Genomic DNA, 18,140 nt, shown 5'->3' on the forward strand with positions numbered 1-18,140 from the left:
TCAAGCAGTTTGAAAACATGTTTGTGGAACACCAAAATCCTAGATGTCATCCTTAACTGATATAAGATAGGATTTCATTCTCAGGAAGTTTCTTTAATGTGGCCCCAGGTGTTGTTAACAACAATTTCAAAGACCTACATTTTGTTTTAAGAAGTTGGCAGATATTTGCCATATTTAAGCATTTTTTTCGATAATGTAAATTTATGTAATAAAAAGAATTATCCACTTCACATGTGACTATTCTTTAATAGCACAAACAAACTGTTATTTGCTCAACACAAGGTTGTGAACAAAATTATGAGTTGATCTCAAAGACTCTCAAAGACATACTGAATCTCTGCTGCTGTCTGGGCACAATGTGGTTTAATGACATGTTCTCAAAAATGAGCATGCTACAGCTTCCAATATGCAAGTTTTTTCAAACCATTCCAACCCATGTTTGCTTTCATGTTCTGTCAGTTTGTAAAGATGTTAAGTAGAAATGTGTTGATGCCATGTAAGGAACTACAGCTTCCTTTACAGCAGTAGTCAGGATAAACCTAAATCAGTATGAACTGCAACCTACTAAAGTGAACAGGTGCTGTTTCTAGACAAAAAGTTAGACATAACAAGGCGAGGCAAAACACACAACAGAGTAATGCATGATATTTAAATATATCCCAGCAATATGTGTGCATCGCTACAGGGCAAAGTGTTGAAGAAGCATTGATTTCAATACAATTCGGAATTGACAATACAAATTCAACTGAAATATCTGAAATTAGTTGCACAAAAGAGGTTTCCAAATAACATTGAACATGTAATTATTGATGACAATAGCAGAACTAAGACCTTTTTATTGCTGTTGCAAATGCATAAACAAGACCTTGTTTTAAAATCAATATTTGAAAACATCATATTCATGTTTGAGTGTGTCATTTAACAGGTAAATTCATAGTGGAAGAATTTGAGCTAAATATTTTCAGAGTGATTATGAATTGAAAACATATTTTGAAAGAGGGATAAAACAAGGCATAAATAATTGGGTTTAAGATCGAATTGAACTATTCTTTTGTCATTTGAACATTTGTTCACATCTCCAATTTTTCTTAGCCCCAATAGATATTTGAGTGTAAATACAAACTATTACAGTGCAGGAGAAGATCTGAGAGCTGCTTGGGTCTCTGACCTCAAAGAGTAGCCATGGGAGAAAGCAGAGCTTGTAGCTCATGGAGATGATGACATCGAGCATCTGTGTAGACACGTTAAAACAGTCACAAAAAGAAAAATATCTGTAAATGGGAAAATTGTCTTGGTCGAGTGGATTAAGCTGAAGGCATGTTTTCCCAATGTAGGGTTGTGTGCTATTTAGATGTTTTGGGGGCCTGTAGGAGATGTTAGCCCACATTCAAATTGTACATGATGTGGTGTTGTCAATACCAGTCTCTTCAGCTGTTTGTGAGAGGGCCTTCAGCTGTCTGAGCAGAGTCAAGACAGTTATTTAAAATATTGACTAAATGGACATCCAGTGTGTTGTCTTTAAAAAAAAAGAAAAAAAAAAGACTGGCAAGAAACAACTAAGTCCATGTTTTCCTTCATGTTAGTTCCACTTGTAATGTTTCTGTAGTAAAAATGTTTTTCTAAAGGCTTCTGGGAAGAACTACAGCTTCATACTTGACCTCCAAGAAGTCAAAAGGTGCTCTCTGTAGACAACAACTAAAAAAAAAGTGTAAAACACATAATGTAGGAAGGCTTTCAAAGAGGTTCTACATTTTTTCCAAGTGTAAATTGATCAAGGGGGATTATTTTAATATAATTATGAATTGAGTAAATGACAACTGCAAAACAAAGGCCCTTTTCTGCAGCTTAGGCAAATGCATGCCTTACACCTTGAAAACTCAAAAATATATTATCTGAAGAGGTTGAACAGAGTGTAGATGTGTCATTTATCAGATAAATTCATAGTTGAAGAATTTGAGGTGAATATTTTCAGAGTGATTATGCAATGAAAACATTTTTTGAAGGAGGGATAAAACAAGGCATAAATAATGGGGTTACATGCTGAATTGAAGTAATTCAACCAGTAAAATACTTCAGAGAGCAGAAATGGTATACTCAAGCTAGCGAGAACACCAATCAAATGTAGCACATATAAAGGCACACAACAAAAGATGAATACACCAAGCACAATACTGAGAGTCTTTGCAGCCTTGCTTTCAGACTGTTTAACCATCCCACCTCTTCCTCTGTCATTTGAACAATTGTTCTTATTTTCAATCTTTCTTACATGCTGTTTAGCCACAATAAATATTTTAGTGTAAAGACAAACCATTACAGTGCAGGGAAAGAAAACGCACAAAGCACTGCTCAAAATTTCCCAAAGTGGGTTAGAGAAAATGAAACAACCACCAATGCACTTAAATAATTCCAAATCCTCTAACCCTACCTCATTGGCCTTTGAATAAAGTCCTCCATAAGCGTAGACAGCAGCCAGTGCCCAGCTGGCACATACCATAATCACAGCCACTGACATTGTGATGTTTCTAGAATAATGCAGAGGATTGCATATTGCTTGATGTCTGTCAACAGCAATGCAAATTAGGTGAAAGATAGAAAGACTCGTGAGCAACACCTCAAAACTAAAATGTAGGTGACAGAATGTATCACCATAAAACCAACAGCCAGTAACAGTCCGTGTGGCACTGAAGGGCATCACAATAACACCAACTAGTAGATCAACCAGAGCAAGAGATAAAATAAGCACATTGGTAGGACTATGCAACTGTTTGAAATGACAAATTGACACAATGACAAGAGAGTTCCATAAAATGGTAACCAGCATGCCTGAAACAAACACCAAATAGAGGGCAAAATTTGGCCAAAAACCTAACCGTATCCCAATACATGAGGCATTGCTGCCTGGAAAACAGTCCAACAAGTCTGGAGGCAACGGATGAGTCATAGTGTAACAAAAGACGTATGCCAAAACCTCAGATATCACCCAACAGAACCCAACAGAGAGAGGACCTTGGGAGACACATGCTGAAACATCTCCCTTGTAATCAATGTCGCAACATTGAAGTCACCTAAATAATCATCAGATTCACTGTGCCATCCAATCAAAAGCCTTCTATTAACATACATGTAAAATAGCCTAAGCAACATTATTACGTCATCATATTTGCAATCTATTCAGCATTGATCTAAATAACCATTAATATTTCAGTAATTAAGTATAATTTTAATCGATGCCATATATTTCTTGTAATACTAACTAGTAGTATTATTTTTACTTCAAAGTACACTGTGCTATAAACTGGATTGTTTGTAGATTCGGAGGGCTGTTGGAGTATACAGCTCGGTTGTTCCGAGTACCTCACTCTGAGAGCCACAGAGTCCACTCCTCGCCCTTCTGTCTGTGATGGAGCAGCAGAGTACCAAAGGCAGTTTCATGAACACCTGAAATCGCAGTAGCTAAATTAATGACTGATAGGTGAACTGATGATGCGAATCACAGGAGTGATTTTGATTTTGTGTATTTTGATTTGAGGTATTTGTTGTTGTCATCATGTTGTATTGAAATGTTTACATTGCTTAGCTAACTCAACGTTAGATTAGGTGAGATAAAGTAACCGGGCCGATTGACATAGATCCATATTCCTCTCGTGTATGTCATCTTTCTGAATCTCAGTTTTTTGTGGGGGTGGGCTTGGTCTTCCCCTGGCTCCTGTGTGAGTTTCAGAGATTTATGGACCGATTCAAGCAACTGAAGCCAATAAGTCAACTCATCATCCTTATTTGAACAATTAACTATTTTTCAAATATTTAACTTTTTCCGAACCACTATGAAAGTGTTCAGTTTTGTTTTCCTTTGGTGTGATGTCACTAAATTATATTTTTCAATTAAAAACTGTTGGTTAAACTACAAAATCATGGAAAATTATACAAATGCTAACTGCTAACTGCTAAAGACAGGTTAGCTAGTAATAGCATGGTCATTAACTCACACAAAAGGCTGAAATGTACTTTAGTGTGACAGAAATGTCACACAGGGGTGTGTAGACTTTTTTATATCCACTGTATCTACATGGAGAAATGTTCATTGCTTTTTTGTTGACACAGCACTCTGGCCCTTTCTGTCTGAGATGGAGCATCAGAGAGACAAGAGAAGCCAGTGTTTCATGACTGGGTGAAATGGCAATCATAGCTATGAGATATGGCCATAGTCTGCAACATTGCTTTTTAAATCAAAAGTATAGAGACACTTTGGCTTTTACACATTACCAGGAGATGAAAAGGACGACATGAAAAAAACTGTAACGGACAGGTATCGTATGCTGGTAATACGACCAACATGAGTGTCCATCTTGCTCGACACCATCCACAATTCATGTTAGCAAAACGAGCATCAACAAAAATAGGCCAGTGGACCTGAATGAATTATTGACTAAACTACGCAGAAAATTGGAGAAAACAAAATGTTTCATGAAGTGAAATGCTCATTTTATCTGCAAAGACCTTTGACCATATAGCCAGGTAGAAAATACAGGTTTTTGAAACACGGTTTATACATTGGAGCCGCAGTATGTTATACCATTGAGAAAGTTTAGTTTTTCTCTGAGGCAGCCGGGCCAATAATCTACAACAAGGTAAAGTCACAAGTTTAAGAATCGTGGAGCAGAGCCGAACGAGTTGCTCTTACCTGCGACTCGTGGACCTCACGGACCACAGAGTCTGACATCACCATAACAGACCTGCACAACTTAGTGACTTAGCATTTGTCTTCAAAACTATTTTTTTATTTATTTATTTACCAGTTTTATGTGCATTCAAGTGTTTGAAAAGGATATCTGTAGTTCATTTTCATATGAAGAATTCAAATTTTTCGGATCACACTTATGCTGCGTACATTTTGGCCTAACATCTGAGTTTTTTAATTAATTTCCTTAAGGCACTGGCAGCTTGATGAGGGTGCACAACTGAGTGACTGTGGCACTTTAGCTATTACATGTATTATTTTTAATCACTATACATTTTTATTTACCAGTTTAAAAGCTTCCAGTGGTTGGAAATGACAGGTTTTTTTTGTTTGTTTTTTTGTCAATTTCATCATATGGTGGATTATATTTTAAAGGTTCACATTTGTGCTGTTTTCAGTTATCGCCACACATTTTGGCCTGACATCTAAGTGATCTTATACACTTTCTCATGTCACTAGCAGGTGGCAGGCTACAGGTATAGGCATGTACCGTGGCTGGTTACTGGGAGATTTAGATAAGCTGTATTCTTTCAGTTTCATGTTGGGATGGGCTGGGTCCTGGCTCCTGTGTGAGTCTCAAAGATTTATGGACAGATTCAAGTATCTGGAGCCAATAACTCACATTATCATCCTCACCTGATTCTGACAAGTACATTTTGAAGTCAGTTCCTCATGATTTCCATTTTTTCCAGCCCTTTTCTTGTTTGACAGCTTGTGATCCTTTCAATCACCACTTACTTGAGAGATATAACAGCCATATCTGTTTAATTTGAGGAGGAAAGAAATAACCAGGCGGTAGAACATGCGAGGCAGGCTTCACTGACACATGAAGTTTCTAATTTGTATTTGATGTAAGCACAAATGTGGGGGCGTCTGGGAAAAAATGACAGCTTGGGTTACTGCAGTGGTCAGAAAAGCCTAAACTAGTAAATGAGGCCAAAAATCGATATAAACCTGAATGAAGCCTAAAATATATGTTGTCTACTGAAAAAACTATTTGCCAAGAAACTGATATAAATCCACATTTTCCTTCACATTTATTCTGTTTGTAATGTTTGTGGAGTAGAAATGTGTTTCTTGGAGCTTCTGGGAAGAACTCCAGCTTCGTACATAACCTCCCAAAAGTCAATAGGTGCTGTCTGTACACAAAGACTGAAAACGAAGCAAAATACATGATTTGGTAATGCTCACATTTCAATTCACGTGAATAACAGCGGATAAAACAATCACACAGGAGAACAAACATAATGGCCCAATAATTAAACTTGTTGTTAGACAACATGTAGCATTGATATCTTAATAAAGACAGTGATTTGTTGCATGTGCAAATGCATGCCTTACACCTTGTTTCAAAAATATATTATCTGAAGATGTTTACCAGTTCATTTTTTGTGCTGAGATGTGTCATTTATCAGATAAATTCATAGTTGAAGAATTTGAGCGGAATATGTTCAGAGTGATTATACAATAAAAACATTTTTTGAAGGAGGGATAAAACAAGGCATAAATAATTGGGTTTAAGGTTGAATTAAAATAACCCAACCAAACTAATCCTTCAAAGACAAGAAAAGGTGTGCTGAAGCCAGTGAGGGGATCAGTTATTGAATTAATAAAAAAGGGCATCCAACAGAAAATGAATGCACCAAGAACAATACCCAGAGTCTTTGCAGCCTTGCATTCAGACTGTTTGATCAACCCATGTCTCCCTCTGTTATTTGAACAACTGTTCTTATCTCCAATCTTTCTTACATGCTGTTTAGCCACAATAAATATCTGAGTGTAAAGACAAACCATTACAGTGCAGGGAAAGAAAAAGCAGAAAACACTGTCCAATATTCCCCAAAGGGGGCTAAAGGGAATATTACAAATGCCAAGGCAGTCTGTTGATGCCATTAAATCCTCTAACCCGGCAACAATGGTTTTTGAGTAAATTAGTCCGAAGGAGTAGGCAGCAGCCAGTGCCCAGCTGACACATACCATAATCATCGCGACTGACATTGTGATTTTTGTAGAATAATGCAGAGGATTGCATATTGCTTGATGCCTGTCGACAGCAATGCAAATTAGGTGGAAGATAGAAAGAGTGGTGAAAAATAGATCAAAACTGGCGTGCAGCTGACAGAAGGCATCACCATAGAACCAACAGCCATAAATTGCTGTGATGGCACAGATGGGCATCACAATCACACCCACAAGTAAATCAGCCGAAGCGAGAGATAAAATGAGCACATTGGTAGGACTATGCAACTGCTTGAAATGACATATAGACAGAACAACAACAGAGTTCCCTAAAATGGTAACCAGCATGCCAAAAACAAACACAAAATAGAGGACAAAATTAGTCCAAAAACTGAACTGTACCATGACACACGAGGCATTGCTACCTGGAACACAGTACAGCAACTGCTCTTGAAGAATGTCATGAGTCATCATAAACCCAAACACATATGCCAAAACTTCAGAGATCACCCAACAGAACCCAACAGAGAGAGGACCTTGGGAGAAACATGCTGAAACCTCTCTCTTGTAATCAGTCACACCACAGAAGCCACCTAAATAATTATCGGATACACTGTGCCATCCAATCAAAAGCCTCCAATTAACATAGATGTAAAACAGTCCAATACACTACACTACTCAGAATATTTTCAATATGCACACTAATTAACTAACTAACTAACAGTTCATAGTTTCACAAGAATTTGTCAATAATTACTCACATAAATATACAAATTTTAAGTGCTGGAAAGATGGAGCACACTACACTGAGGGTGCATTTGTAAATAGTCATTTTCAACACCAGTTTGTGCTCTGACACATCCTGGACCGTTCGTAAATTCAAAGTGCTGTTGTAATACCCATCTATCCATCCATCCATCCATCGGCTGCTTTTATCTGTGATCTCATTCTTTCCTCAGCTCCCTCTTTACCACGACGGTTCCGGCGAAGCACCCGTAGTACTGCTGACGCCGCACCAAACCACCTATCTCTTTCACAATCTTTTTTCCCATCACTCGTGAGCAAGACCCCGAGATACTTAAAAACCTTTGCATGGGGCAGAAGCTCACCCTCCACCCCTCGCTTTGGTCATACAGGGACTGGATAGCCCGTAGCAAAGGACCTGGTAGCACATACTCCCGCAGTACCCCCCACAATAGTCCTCGGGGGACACGGTCGTAGGCCTTCTCCACGTCTACAAAACACATGTAGATTGGTTGGGCAAACCCATATGCGTGGAGCGTAAATGGGGAAGTTGTTTAAGAGAGTGGATTCAGCTGAAGGCTTTTTTGCAATGCAGGGTGGTGTGCTAATTCTATTGCATGTTATGGAAGTCAGTAGGAGAGTTTTGCCCATTTTCTGATGTCACATGATGTAGTCTCTGAAGCTGTATATGAAGGGGCATTCAGTTGTCTAAGCAGAAACAAGACACATTGAAGGTCATTTCTGCCAGTAGAGATAATGGACAGGCTGATTTTTGTGTCACAATCCAAGATTTAAATGCTAAAGAGCCAATGGATGAGTAAATCAGCACAAAGGTACAGAAAGCCAAACTTTGAAAAAATAATACAGGGAAACAATCAGTTTATTGCTGAATTTGTTATTTAGGGATCTGTGAAGGGCATGACAACAGCTGCACAACTGGAATTTTGTATACCAAGGATTGAGGCTACACATATTAATTGATAATACTGATGAGTCAAACTCTGAAGTATCAGATAGCAACAAACAACAAAGAATTTTGTTTGGTTCATGTAATAAAGCTTTTCATTTTCTTCATGACACATTTCAAATGTTAAGCTTACATTCATAGTAATTAAATTACTCAATATGTAAGGCTACTAAATATATCGGCTGAATGATTGTCAGACTCTCTAACTGATGGTCCAAAGTGTTTATTGCAGGAACCTTGTACACTTGAGCTATGAAAAAAGTATATAAAAAAATAAAGGTAGGCCTAATCATCTTCCTTCATGCCCTTTTTGCATCATAAATTCACTCCAAATAAAATTATGTATTTTTGTATTTAGCTGCTTTAATCAGTGTTACATTCACGGAAAAATCACATTTTAATCTGCTTTAACTTAAATGAAAACCTCTATTAGAGGGCTGTAATACAAACCACGCAAAATGTGTTTCTTTATATTAATAAACATAGAAATGAAATGACCAGCCCATCTCTGTTCTTCTGACCCAACAGGATAACTGATCTAATGCTAATTAGCGTTCCCGCTAGCTCAAACAAGCAATATCAAACTGTACACAACCATAAAAGTTACCGCGATCTGATCTAAACATTAAACATATTATGAATGCTTTCATCACTTTCAGCAAACACCGTGCAGGCACACTTCCAACACGCAGACACTATCCACAAGAACACCGGATGTTTTTGGTTCACAGCGAGATGCTTTCAAAATAAAAGTCCCGCATTTCAGAATCAGAATTCCTTTATTTGTCCCGCAAATGGGGAAATTTCTTAATTTAGCGTCTAATATACAGGTAATTAATTAAATAATAACCCGGCTGCAAACAATATCAGTAAACTAAATGAAAACAACATGTTCTTAGAAACAAGTGTGTTTTGTCCGACTATTATAAAGGCCATGTCCGATATAATATGGCAGTACATTTGTCTAATTAAGCTATAGGCTGATGTTGGTAGCATTAAATGCATAATTTGGTAGTGAGGGTAGAATAGTGTCTAACTAGCATATTTTGGATCTGATATGGCATTTTGTGTGATTTTTAATTAGACTAAGATCTCGTGAAATGGTGTCTAATAGTGTATTAGGATCTCCAATTTGGTTTGTAATCACAGTATAATTTGGTGTAATAGTGTCTCAGTATAGTAGCCTATAATATAGGTCAATTATTAAGTGGACACATAACTGCATAGTAATGAAATTACTCAAATATAAGGTGACTCAATAAGTTGTATCCTGATCAGTGTGTAACCCCCATAAGTTAACAGGTGCTGTTTGTAGACACAGATTGACAAAAAATTGAAATTGTTTTCCTTCATTGTTTTTTGAGCTAGAAATGCATTTCAAAGGGATTCTTGGACGCAATGAATGCTTTGATTATTGCAGTAGGGGAAAAAAATGCCTAATAAAAATATTAATTAGATTGCGAGTCACTAATGGGAACAAAACGGACAAGCCCCCATTTTGTCATAACCTGGCTCTAGGCCATGACAAAAAAATAAAAATGGGAAAGGATGTGGAGTGCAAAAATGAATATATATAAAATATTATAGTCATGAGAAACTAAACAAACTGCAAGATGAGATGTGTATGTCAGTAGCGTCAGTGGATGTGGATGTGTGGAGAGATGGTGTGGTGTAGGTGTTTGTGGAGCAAAACAATATTTAAACAAAACCAAAGAGATGAAGGCACAGGAGAGGGCGACGATCGAGAGAGCCCCAGCCCGGTTATTTTGTCTTCCAGAGCAATGGGCCCAGGTGCTCCAGATCTGGCTGTTACTGCAATCAGCTTCCTCTGGTAACCTCCGAGGGAGGTAGGTAGAGGGTGTACCTACTCAAACACTCAGAACCAGCAGCAGGGGCTGTCACAACCAGTAAATGAGGCCTAAAATGGACCTATCCTGTCTATTAATAGAGACTGACAGCAAACAAACATAAATTCATGTATCCTTCACATTCATTCATTTTCAAATGTTTCTGGAGTAGAAGTACCTTTCTTCAAGCTTCAGGGAGGAACTCAAAATTAGTACATAACCGCAGAAAAGTCAACAGCTGGTGTCTGTAGACAAAGACTGAAAAAAATCAGAACAAATGATACAGTAATGCTTTTGCCCTACACCCTGTAACAGCATTAATGTACGCATTGTTACAAGTGTTAACTGATTATGTGGGATTTTTTCAACATCATTAGGGAACTGAGTATACAACTTATTACTGCTAGGTGCTTTCGAATTCAAATACTGACAAACTTAAAGTGCAAAATAAAACATTCTCACCGAATGAAAAAAAATAAAACAAAAACATAATAGCCCAATAATAAAGCCTGCTGTTCAACAAAATGTTCCATTAATACTGTAAAAAAGACTACTGGTTTGTAATGGTGTCATTATTGATGACAACAAGAAAACCAAGGCTTTTCTACAGCTGATTCAATTGCATGCCTTACAACTTGTTTTTGTTAACAATTTTTTATTCATTTTCCATGTCGACATATAGCAAAAATGAAAATCATTATAATAAAAGACAAAATAAAAACATACAGACAATTCAAGTGTATTCACAGTTGGCAAGCAATATACTATTGACTGTATATTCAAAAACAAACAAGCAGACAAAACAAAACCAAGCAACGACAACAAAAAAAGAGAGCACACACACACGCAAAAAGAAAAGAAATATATATACACCTTACAACTTGTTTTAAGAATATCTTACGTGAAAATATTAAATAGTAAATCTGTGTGTAGGTCATTAAACAGATAAATTCATAGTAGAGGAATTAGAGCTGAATATTTTCAGAGTGATTATGCTATAAAAACATTTTTTGAAGGAGGGATAAAACAAGGCATAAATAATGGGGTTACAGGCTGAATTAAAATAACCCAACCAAACTAATCCTTCGAAGACAAGAAAAGGTGTGCTGAAGCCAATGAGGGGATCAGTTATTGAATTCATAAAAAAGGGCATCCAACAGAAAATGAATGCACCAAGAACAATACTGAGAGTCTTTGCAGCCTTGCATTCAGACTGTTTGATCAACCCACATCTCCCTCTGTTATTTGAACAACTGTTCTTATCTCCAATCTTTCTTACATGCTGTTTAGCCACAATAAATATCTGAGTGTACAGACAAACCATTACAGTGCAGGGAAAGAAAAAGCAGAAAACACTGTCCAATATTCCCCAAAGGGGGCTAAGATAAATGTTGCAAATGCCAAGGCAGTCTTTTGGTGCCATTAAATCCTCTAACCCGGCAACAATGTTCTGTGAGTAAATTAGTCCGAAAGAGTAGGCAGCAGCCAGTGCCCAGCTGACACATGCCATTATCATGGCGAACGGCACTGTGATTTTTGTAGAATAATGCAGAGGATTGCATATTGCTTGATGTCTGTCAACTGCAATGCAAATTAGGTGGAAGATAGAAAGAGTGGTGAAAAATATATCAAAACTGGCGTGCAGTTGACAGAAGGCATCACCATAGAACCAACAGCCATAAATTGCTGTGATGGCACGGAAGGGCATCACAATCACACCCACAAGTAAATCAGCCGAAGCGAGAGATAAAATGAGCACATTGGTAGGACTATACAACTGCTTGAAATGACATACAGACACAACGACAACAGAGTTCCCTAAAATGGTAACCAGCATGCCAAAAACAAACACAAAATAGAGGACAAAATTAGTCCAAAAACTTAACTGTACCATGACACATGAGGCATTGCTACCTGGAACACAGTACAGCAACTGCTCTTGAAGAATGTCATGAGTCATCATAAACCCAAACACGTTTGCCAAAACTTCAGAGATCACCCAACAGAACCCAACAGAGAGAGGACCTTGAGAGAAACATGCTGAAACCTCTCTCTTGTAATCAGTCACACCACAGAAGCCACCTAAATAATTATCGGATACACTGTGCCATCCAATCAAAAGCCTCCAATTAACATAGATGTAAAACAGTCCAATACACTACACTACTCAGAATATTTTCAGTATGCACACTAATTAACTAAATAACAGTTCATAGTTTCACAAGAATTTGTCAATGATTACTCACATAAATATACAAATTTTAAATGCTGGAAAGACTAGGCTTACTACTAGGGGTGTGCAGAGCAGCCGATATTTGTATCTGTATTTGTATTTGTTGAGGGGGGAAAGTATTTTGTATTTGTATTAGTATTTGTATTTGAGTAAAATTTAAAATAGGCGTAAACATTTTTTTTTTTTTGAGTTACACTTCTAATTTTCGTTATAGTGTAAGTATTCTTTAATTATCAATTATAATAATTATGGACATGCAATATTGATTGATGTTTTTCCATAAATCCAGCAATGAACATGTAACAAGGAATGTCACTGAAAAGAACATAACATAACAGCCATTACCTCATCCATGGTTAAACCAAAAACTAATAAAATATCATTGTGAACATTATGAACCCCACCACCACCCGTCCTTGTTGGAGGACGTTGAACAGACAGAATAAAAACAAATAATACTTAAAAGAACTTTTCTTTCTAATGCACAGGGCTCCAAGAACTAAACTTGATCTGTAAATAATATGACATAGTAGCCTGTAGCTAACGGTCATTATGCTTCTGGCCTCTACCTGGTCTTTTTACTAAACTTAACCAACTCCTTTCTTCATTGCCTAAAACCCAACCAAAGCTTTTTTTTTCTCCCCCGTTCTGCTGTCAGCAGGGTCGCTGGCTGCAGCAGCCTCGCGCCCGTGAAGTGGGCTCAAGCCGCGTTCAGCCACGCTCGAGCGGAGCGGGGGAGAGAAACAATGTGTATTTCTTTTACTCTGTGGAAGATCTCCCGACGGAGTGAGGGACAAAGCAAGTGGGACAGATCTGCCCAGTCCTTGAGCAGCGCACGTTTCACAGACAAACCACAACGCAGAGTGTCAACAACGTCACCTGGTTCAGCAGCACCATGGACAGCTGCGGGGGCGGGGGGGTCGGAACAGCGGTGTTTCGACCCTCCCGCCCCCGACTCCTGAACGTCACTCACTCACTCATCCGGGCATGTACGGCGGTCTCATGAGGAAACGTAGCATTTTGATATGATGTTTTTCTTGTTCCCGAATACAAATATTTTTTTAAGTATTTGTTCGAAATAAGTATTCGTAAAAAACACGTTATTTGTGCCTTACCAAATACCGTAATCGGGTTCAGCTCCACCCCTACTCACTACATTGAGGGTGCATTCGTAAATAGTCATTTTGAACACCAGTTTGTGCTCTGACACATCTTGGACCGTTCGTAAATTCAAAGTGCTGTTGTAATATCCACCCATCCATCCATCCATCCATCCATCAGTCCATCCATCCATCCATCAATCCATCCATATTCCAGACATCCTTCATCTCAGGCCAGATAGATATAATCCCTCCAGTGGGTTCTGGGTTCCCTGGGGTCTCCTCCCAGTTGGTCGTGCCTAGTAAATATCCAAGGGGAGGCAACCAGGTGGCATTCCTAACCAAATGCCCATACCACCTCAGCAGGATCCGTTCAACATGAAGGAGCAGCAGCTCTTCTCCGAGATCGCTGTCAGAACTCCTCACCCCATCTCTAAGACTGAGCCCAGCAATGGAGGAAAGTAATTTTGGGCGTTTTTATCTGCGATCTCATTCTTTAAGTCACTACTTACAGCTCGTGGCCGTCGATGAGGGTCGCAATGTAGATCGACTGGTAAATTGCCTCAGCTCCCTCTTTACCACTACAGTCCAACGCAGCACCCATAGTACTGCTGACGCCGCATCAAACCACCTATCTATTTCACACTCCATTTTCCCATCACTCGTGAGCAAGACCCCGAGATACTTAAAAAACCTTTGCATGGGGCAGAAGCTCACCCTCCACCCCTCGCTTTGGTCACACAGGGACTGGATAGCCCGTAGCAAAGGACCTGTTAGCACATACTCCCGCAGTATACACAATACTCCTCGGGGGACACGGTCGTAGGCCTTCTCCAAGTCTACAAAACCCATGTAGATTGGTTGGGCAAACCCATATGCGTGGAGCATAAATGGGGAAGTTGTTTAAGACAGTGGATTCAGCTGAAGGCTTTTTTGCAATGCAGGGTGGTGTACTAATTCTATTGCATGTTATGGAGGTCAGTAGGAGAGTTTTGCCCGTATTCTGATGCTACATGATGTAGTCTCTGAAGCTGTATATGAGAGGGCATTCAACTGTCTAAGCAGAAACAAGACACATTGAAGGTCATTTCTAACAGTAGAGATAATGGACAGGCTGATTTTTAGATAAGATAAGCAACACAACTGGAGTTTTGTATAACAGCGATTGAGGCTACACATGTCAATTGGGGCGGCTGTAGCTCAGGAGGTAGAGCGGGTCGTCTAGTGATCGGAAGGTCACTGGTCCGAATCCCGGCTCCCCCCAGCTACATGTCGAAGTGAGCAAGATACTGAACCCCAAATTTCTCCTGATGAGCAGTTGGCGCCTTGCATGGCAGCCTCCGGCAGTGTGTGTGTATGGGTGAATGTGTTATGTATTGTAAAGTGCTTTGAGCTGTCCGAGAGGACTGGAAAAGCGCTATAGAAATGCAGACCATTTACCTTAATTGATAATAATGAAGATTCAAAATATCAGATAGAAACAAACAACAAAGAATTTTGTTCAGTTCATGTAATAAAGCTTTTAATTGTCTCTATGACACATTTCAAATGTTAAACTTACATTTAACTGCATAGTAATTAAATTACTCAATATGTAAGGTTACTAAATATGTTGTGTCCTGATCAGTGTTATCCACAAAAGTGAACAGGTGCTTTCTGTGGAGAAAGATTGTCAAGACTTTGTCATAAATGTTATCCTTCATAGTCATTCAATTTCAATTTTTCTGCGCTACTTTCAGGGGCTTCTGTGAAAAATGACAGCTTGGCTTACTGCAGTAGGAAGGGAGCCCTAAAATGGACAAATGTATAAACATGACACCATCAGCTACCTCAATAGACAAACTTAGTATCAATCTCTGAATGAGACTGACATGAAAAAAGACTGAGAAGAAACTAATATCAATGCACGTTTTCCTTCATATTCATTCAATTCAGTTTCTGGACTAGAAATTTGTTTTTTCAAGCTTCTGGGAAGAACTCCAGCTTCATACATAACCTCCTGAAAGTCAATATGTGGAAACAAAGCAGAACACATGATGCAGTAATGCTTAATTTACAAAATGGTTCTACAATCTGTATTAGCGTTGATATATGCATTGTTAACAGTGTAAATTGATCAAGGGGCTCTTTTTTAATATCACTAGGAATTGAGTTTACAAGTTATAATTGCTAGGTTTTGTTTTTCTTTAATTCATGTACTGAAAAGCTTTACATGAAAAAGAGTGTGTAACATGATCACACAGAAAGACAAACATGATGGCCCAGTAATTATGTTGTCAGACAAAATGTACCATTACTACTGCAATAATGTCTTACTTTTGAAAAATCATGTTATTATTGATGGCAACTCTATTCAGTGTAGATGTGTCATTTAACAGATAAATTCATAGTTGAAGAATTTGAGCTGAATATTTTCAGAGTAATTATGCAATGAAAACATTTTTTGAACGAGGGATAAAAGAAGGCATAAATAATGGGGTTGCAGGCTGAATTGAAGAAACCCAACCAATATAATACTTCAAAGAGCAGACCAGGGATGCGGAAGCCAGTGAGGGGATCGATTATTGAATTCATAAAAAAAGGCATCCAACAAAAGATGAATACACCAAGAACAATACCCAGAGTCTTTGCAGCCTTGCACTCAGCCCTGATCAACCGTCCTCTGCCTCTGTCATTTAAACAGTTACTCATATCTCCAATCTTTCTTACATGCTGTTTAGCCACAAAAAATATTTGAGTGTAAAGACAAACCATTACAGTGCAGGGAAAGAAAAAGCAGAAGGCACTGTCCAATATTCCCCAAAGGGGGCTAAGATAAATGTTGCAAATGCCAAGGCAGTCTATTGATGCCATTAAATCCTCTAACCCTGCAACAGTGGTTTTTGAGAAAAATAGTCCAAAAGAGTAGGCAGCAGCCAGTGCCCAGCTGACACATACCATCATCACAGCCACTGACATTGTGATTTTTCTAGAATAATGCAGAGGATTGCATATTGCTTGATGTCTGTCTACAGCAATGCAAATTAGGTGCAAGATAGAAAGAGTGGTGAAAAATACATCAAAACTGGTGTGTATTTGACAGTAGGTATCACCATAGAACCAGCAGCCATAAATTGTTGTGATGGTGCAAATGGGAATCACAATAACACCCACTAGTAGATCAACCAGAGCAAGAGATAAAATGAGCACATTGGTAGGACTATGCAACTGCTTGAAATGACATATTGACACAATGACAACAGAGTTCCCTAAAATGGTAACCAGCATGCCTGAAACAAACACCAAATAGAGGGCAACACTGGTCAAAAAACTGAACTGTTCCATAACACATGAGGCATTGCTGCCTGGAGCACAGTACATGAACTGCTCTTGAGAAAAGTAATCAGTCATCATAAACCCAAACACATATGCCAAAACCTCAGAGATCACCCAACAGAACCTTGGGAGGACCTTGGGAGAAACATGCTGAAACCTCCCTCTTGTGATCAAAGTCACAGCAAAGAAGCCACCTAAATAATTATTGGATACACTGTGCCATCCAATCAAAAGCCTCCTATTAACATACATGTAAAATAGTCGAAGCAACATTATTATGTCATCACATTTGCAGTTTCACAAGGAAATAATTTATTGTTGTGTAATGAAGACATTTAACTGTAAGAGACGTTATACGGACACAAATGAACAAATGTTAATTGCTGTGTTGTTGATACACTGCACATTGAGTTTACAATTTTTAATAGTCAATCCAAGCTTTAAATCGCACTCTGCCATTAACTCGACCATTTGGAAATTCGGAGCGCTGTCTGAGTATACTGTTGGGTTAATCAGAGCACCACATTCTGAGAGCACTCTGGGCCCTTCTGCCTGAGATCCTGCAGCAGAGCACCAGGAGCAGCCTGAGTGTCATGAACAGCTGAAATTGCAGTCCTAGTTTAATGTAACAAATGATTGACTTCCACCACCCAAAACAGAATTTCCAGAGCCTCTTCAATGGTATACTCATATTTATTATTTATTGATAACAATACACTGCCCACACTGTTTACAATTACACTGTTTATATTTGAACATTTTACGTTTATGTGATTTTATTTCTATTCCTGCTCTGGCTCTTCTTCTTACCTTTTTTATTATATTGTTTATTTTTTACTATTATTATTCTTTATTGTTATATTGAACTGTCCTTTGGCTGCTGTGACACATACATTTCCCTGTTTGTGGGACTAATATAAAAATTTCTGATTCTAATTCTAGACAAGCAGACAAACTTAGCTAATTTCCCTGATATCTTCTGGGTGGTATAGACTTCGCAAAGTAAGTAAAATCATCCACCACAATAAACATCTATTTGAACCCCCCAGTGCTTGGATACAGTTCATGTTTGGGATGTTTCTGTCAGATTTTAGAACAGCCTACTGTGCTATCAATTAATAAAAATGCAAGCACTGCAAAGCACAATGTCAGATGTATTATACTTCGGCAAACTGTATTGCTTAATTTGGTATATGTCTAGTTTACTAAACAGTGTTTAAATTACACTAAATCTAAT

General features: G+C 38.3%; 4 protein-coding genes across 4 annotated transcripts; all 4 read right to left on the minus strand.

Moving 5' to 3' along the window:
- Positions 1-1,169: 1,169 nt before the first annotated feature.
- LOC311251819 (trace amine-associated receptor 13c-like) lies at positions 1,170-2,941 on the minus strand (the record flags this gene model as incomplete). The annotated part of the gene is made up of 2 exons (XM_084344464.1): positions 1,170-1,231; positions 2,038-2,941. The coding sequence occupies 2 exons, from the start codon at positions 2,939-2,941 to the stop codon at positions 1,170-1,172; spliced, it is 966 nt and encodes a 321-aa protein (XP_084200590.1).
- Positions 2,942-6,142: 3,201 nt separating this feature from the next.
- On the minus strand, positions 6,143-7,185 carry LOC311251820 (trace amine-associated receptor 13c-like; the record flags this gene model as incomplete). Its single annotated transcript, XM_084344465.1, has 1 exon — positions 6,143-7,185. Exon 1 carries the CDS (start codon positions 7,169-7,171, stop codon positions 6,143-6,145), a length of 1,029 nt encoding a protein of 342 aa, XP_084200591.1. The 5' UTR covers positions 7,172-7,185.
- A 4,007-nt stretch (positions 7,186-11,192) lies between these two features.
- Positions 11,193-11,963, minus strand: LOC311251821 (trace amine-associated receptor 13c-like; the record flags this gene model as incomplete). The annotated part of the gene is made up of 1 exon (XM_084344466.1): positions 11,193-11,963. The coding sequence occupies one exon, from the start codon at positions 11,961-11,963 to the stop codon at positions 11,193-11,195; it is 771 nt and encodes a 256-aa protein (XP_084200592.1).
- A 2,634-nt stretch (positions 11,964-14,597) lies between these two features.
- LOC311251822 (trace amine-associated receptor 13c-like) lies at positions 14,598-16,855 on the minus strand (the record flags this gene model as incomplete). The annotated part of the gene is made up of 3 exons (XM_084344467.1): positions 14,598-14,645; positions 16,106-16,455; positions 16,681-16,855. The coding sequence occupies 3 exons, from the start codon at positions 16,853-16,855 to the stop codon at positions 14,598-14,600; spliced, it is 573 nt and encodes a 190-aa protein (XP_084200593.1).
- Positions 16,856-18,140: the final 1,285 nt, after the last annotated feature.

This window comes from Pagrus pagrus, assembly GCF_965226575.1.
Source record: "Pagrus pagrus genome assembly, chromosome: 22".
Classification (NCBI taxonomy): Eukaryota; Metazoa; Chordata; class Actinopteri; order Spariformes; family Sparidae; genus Pagrus; species Pagrus pagrus.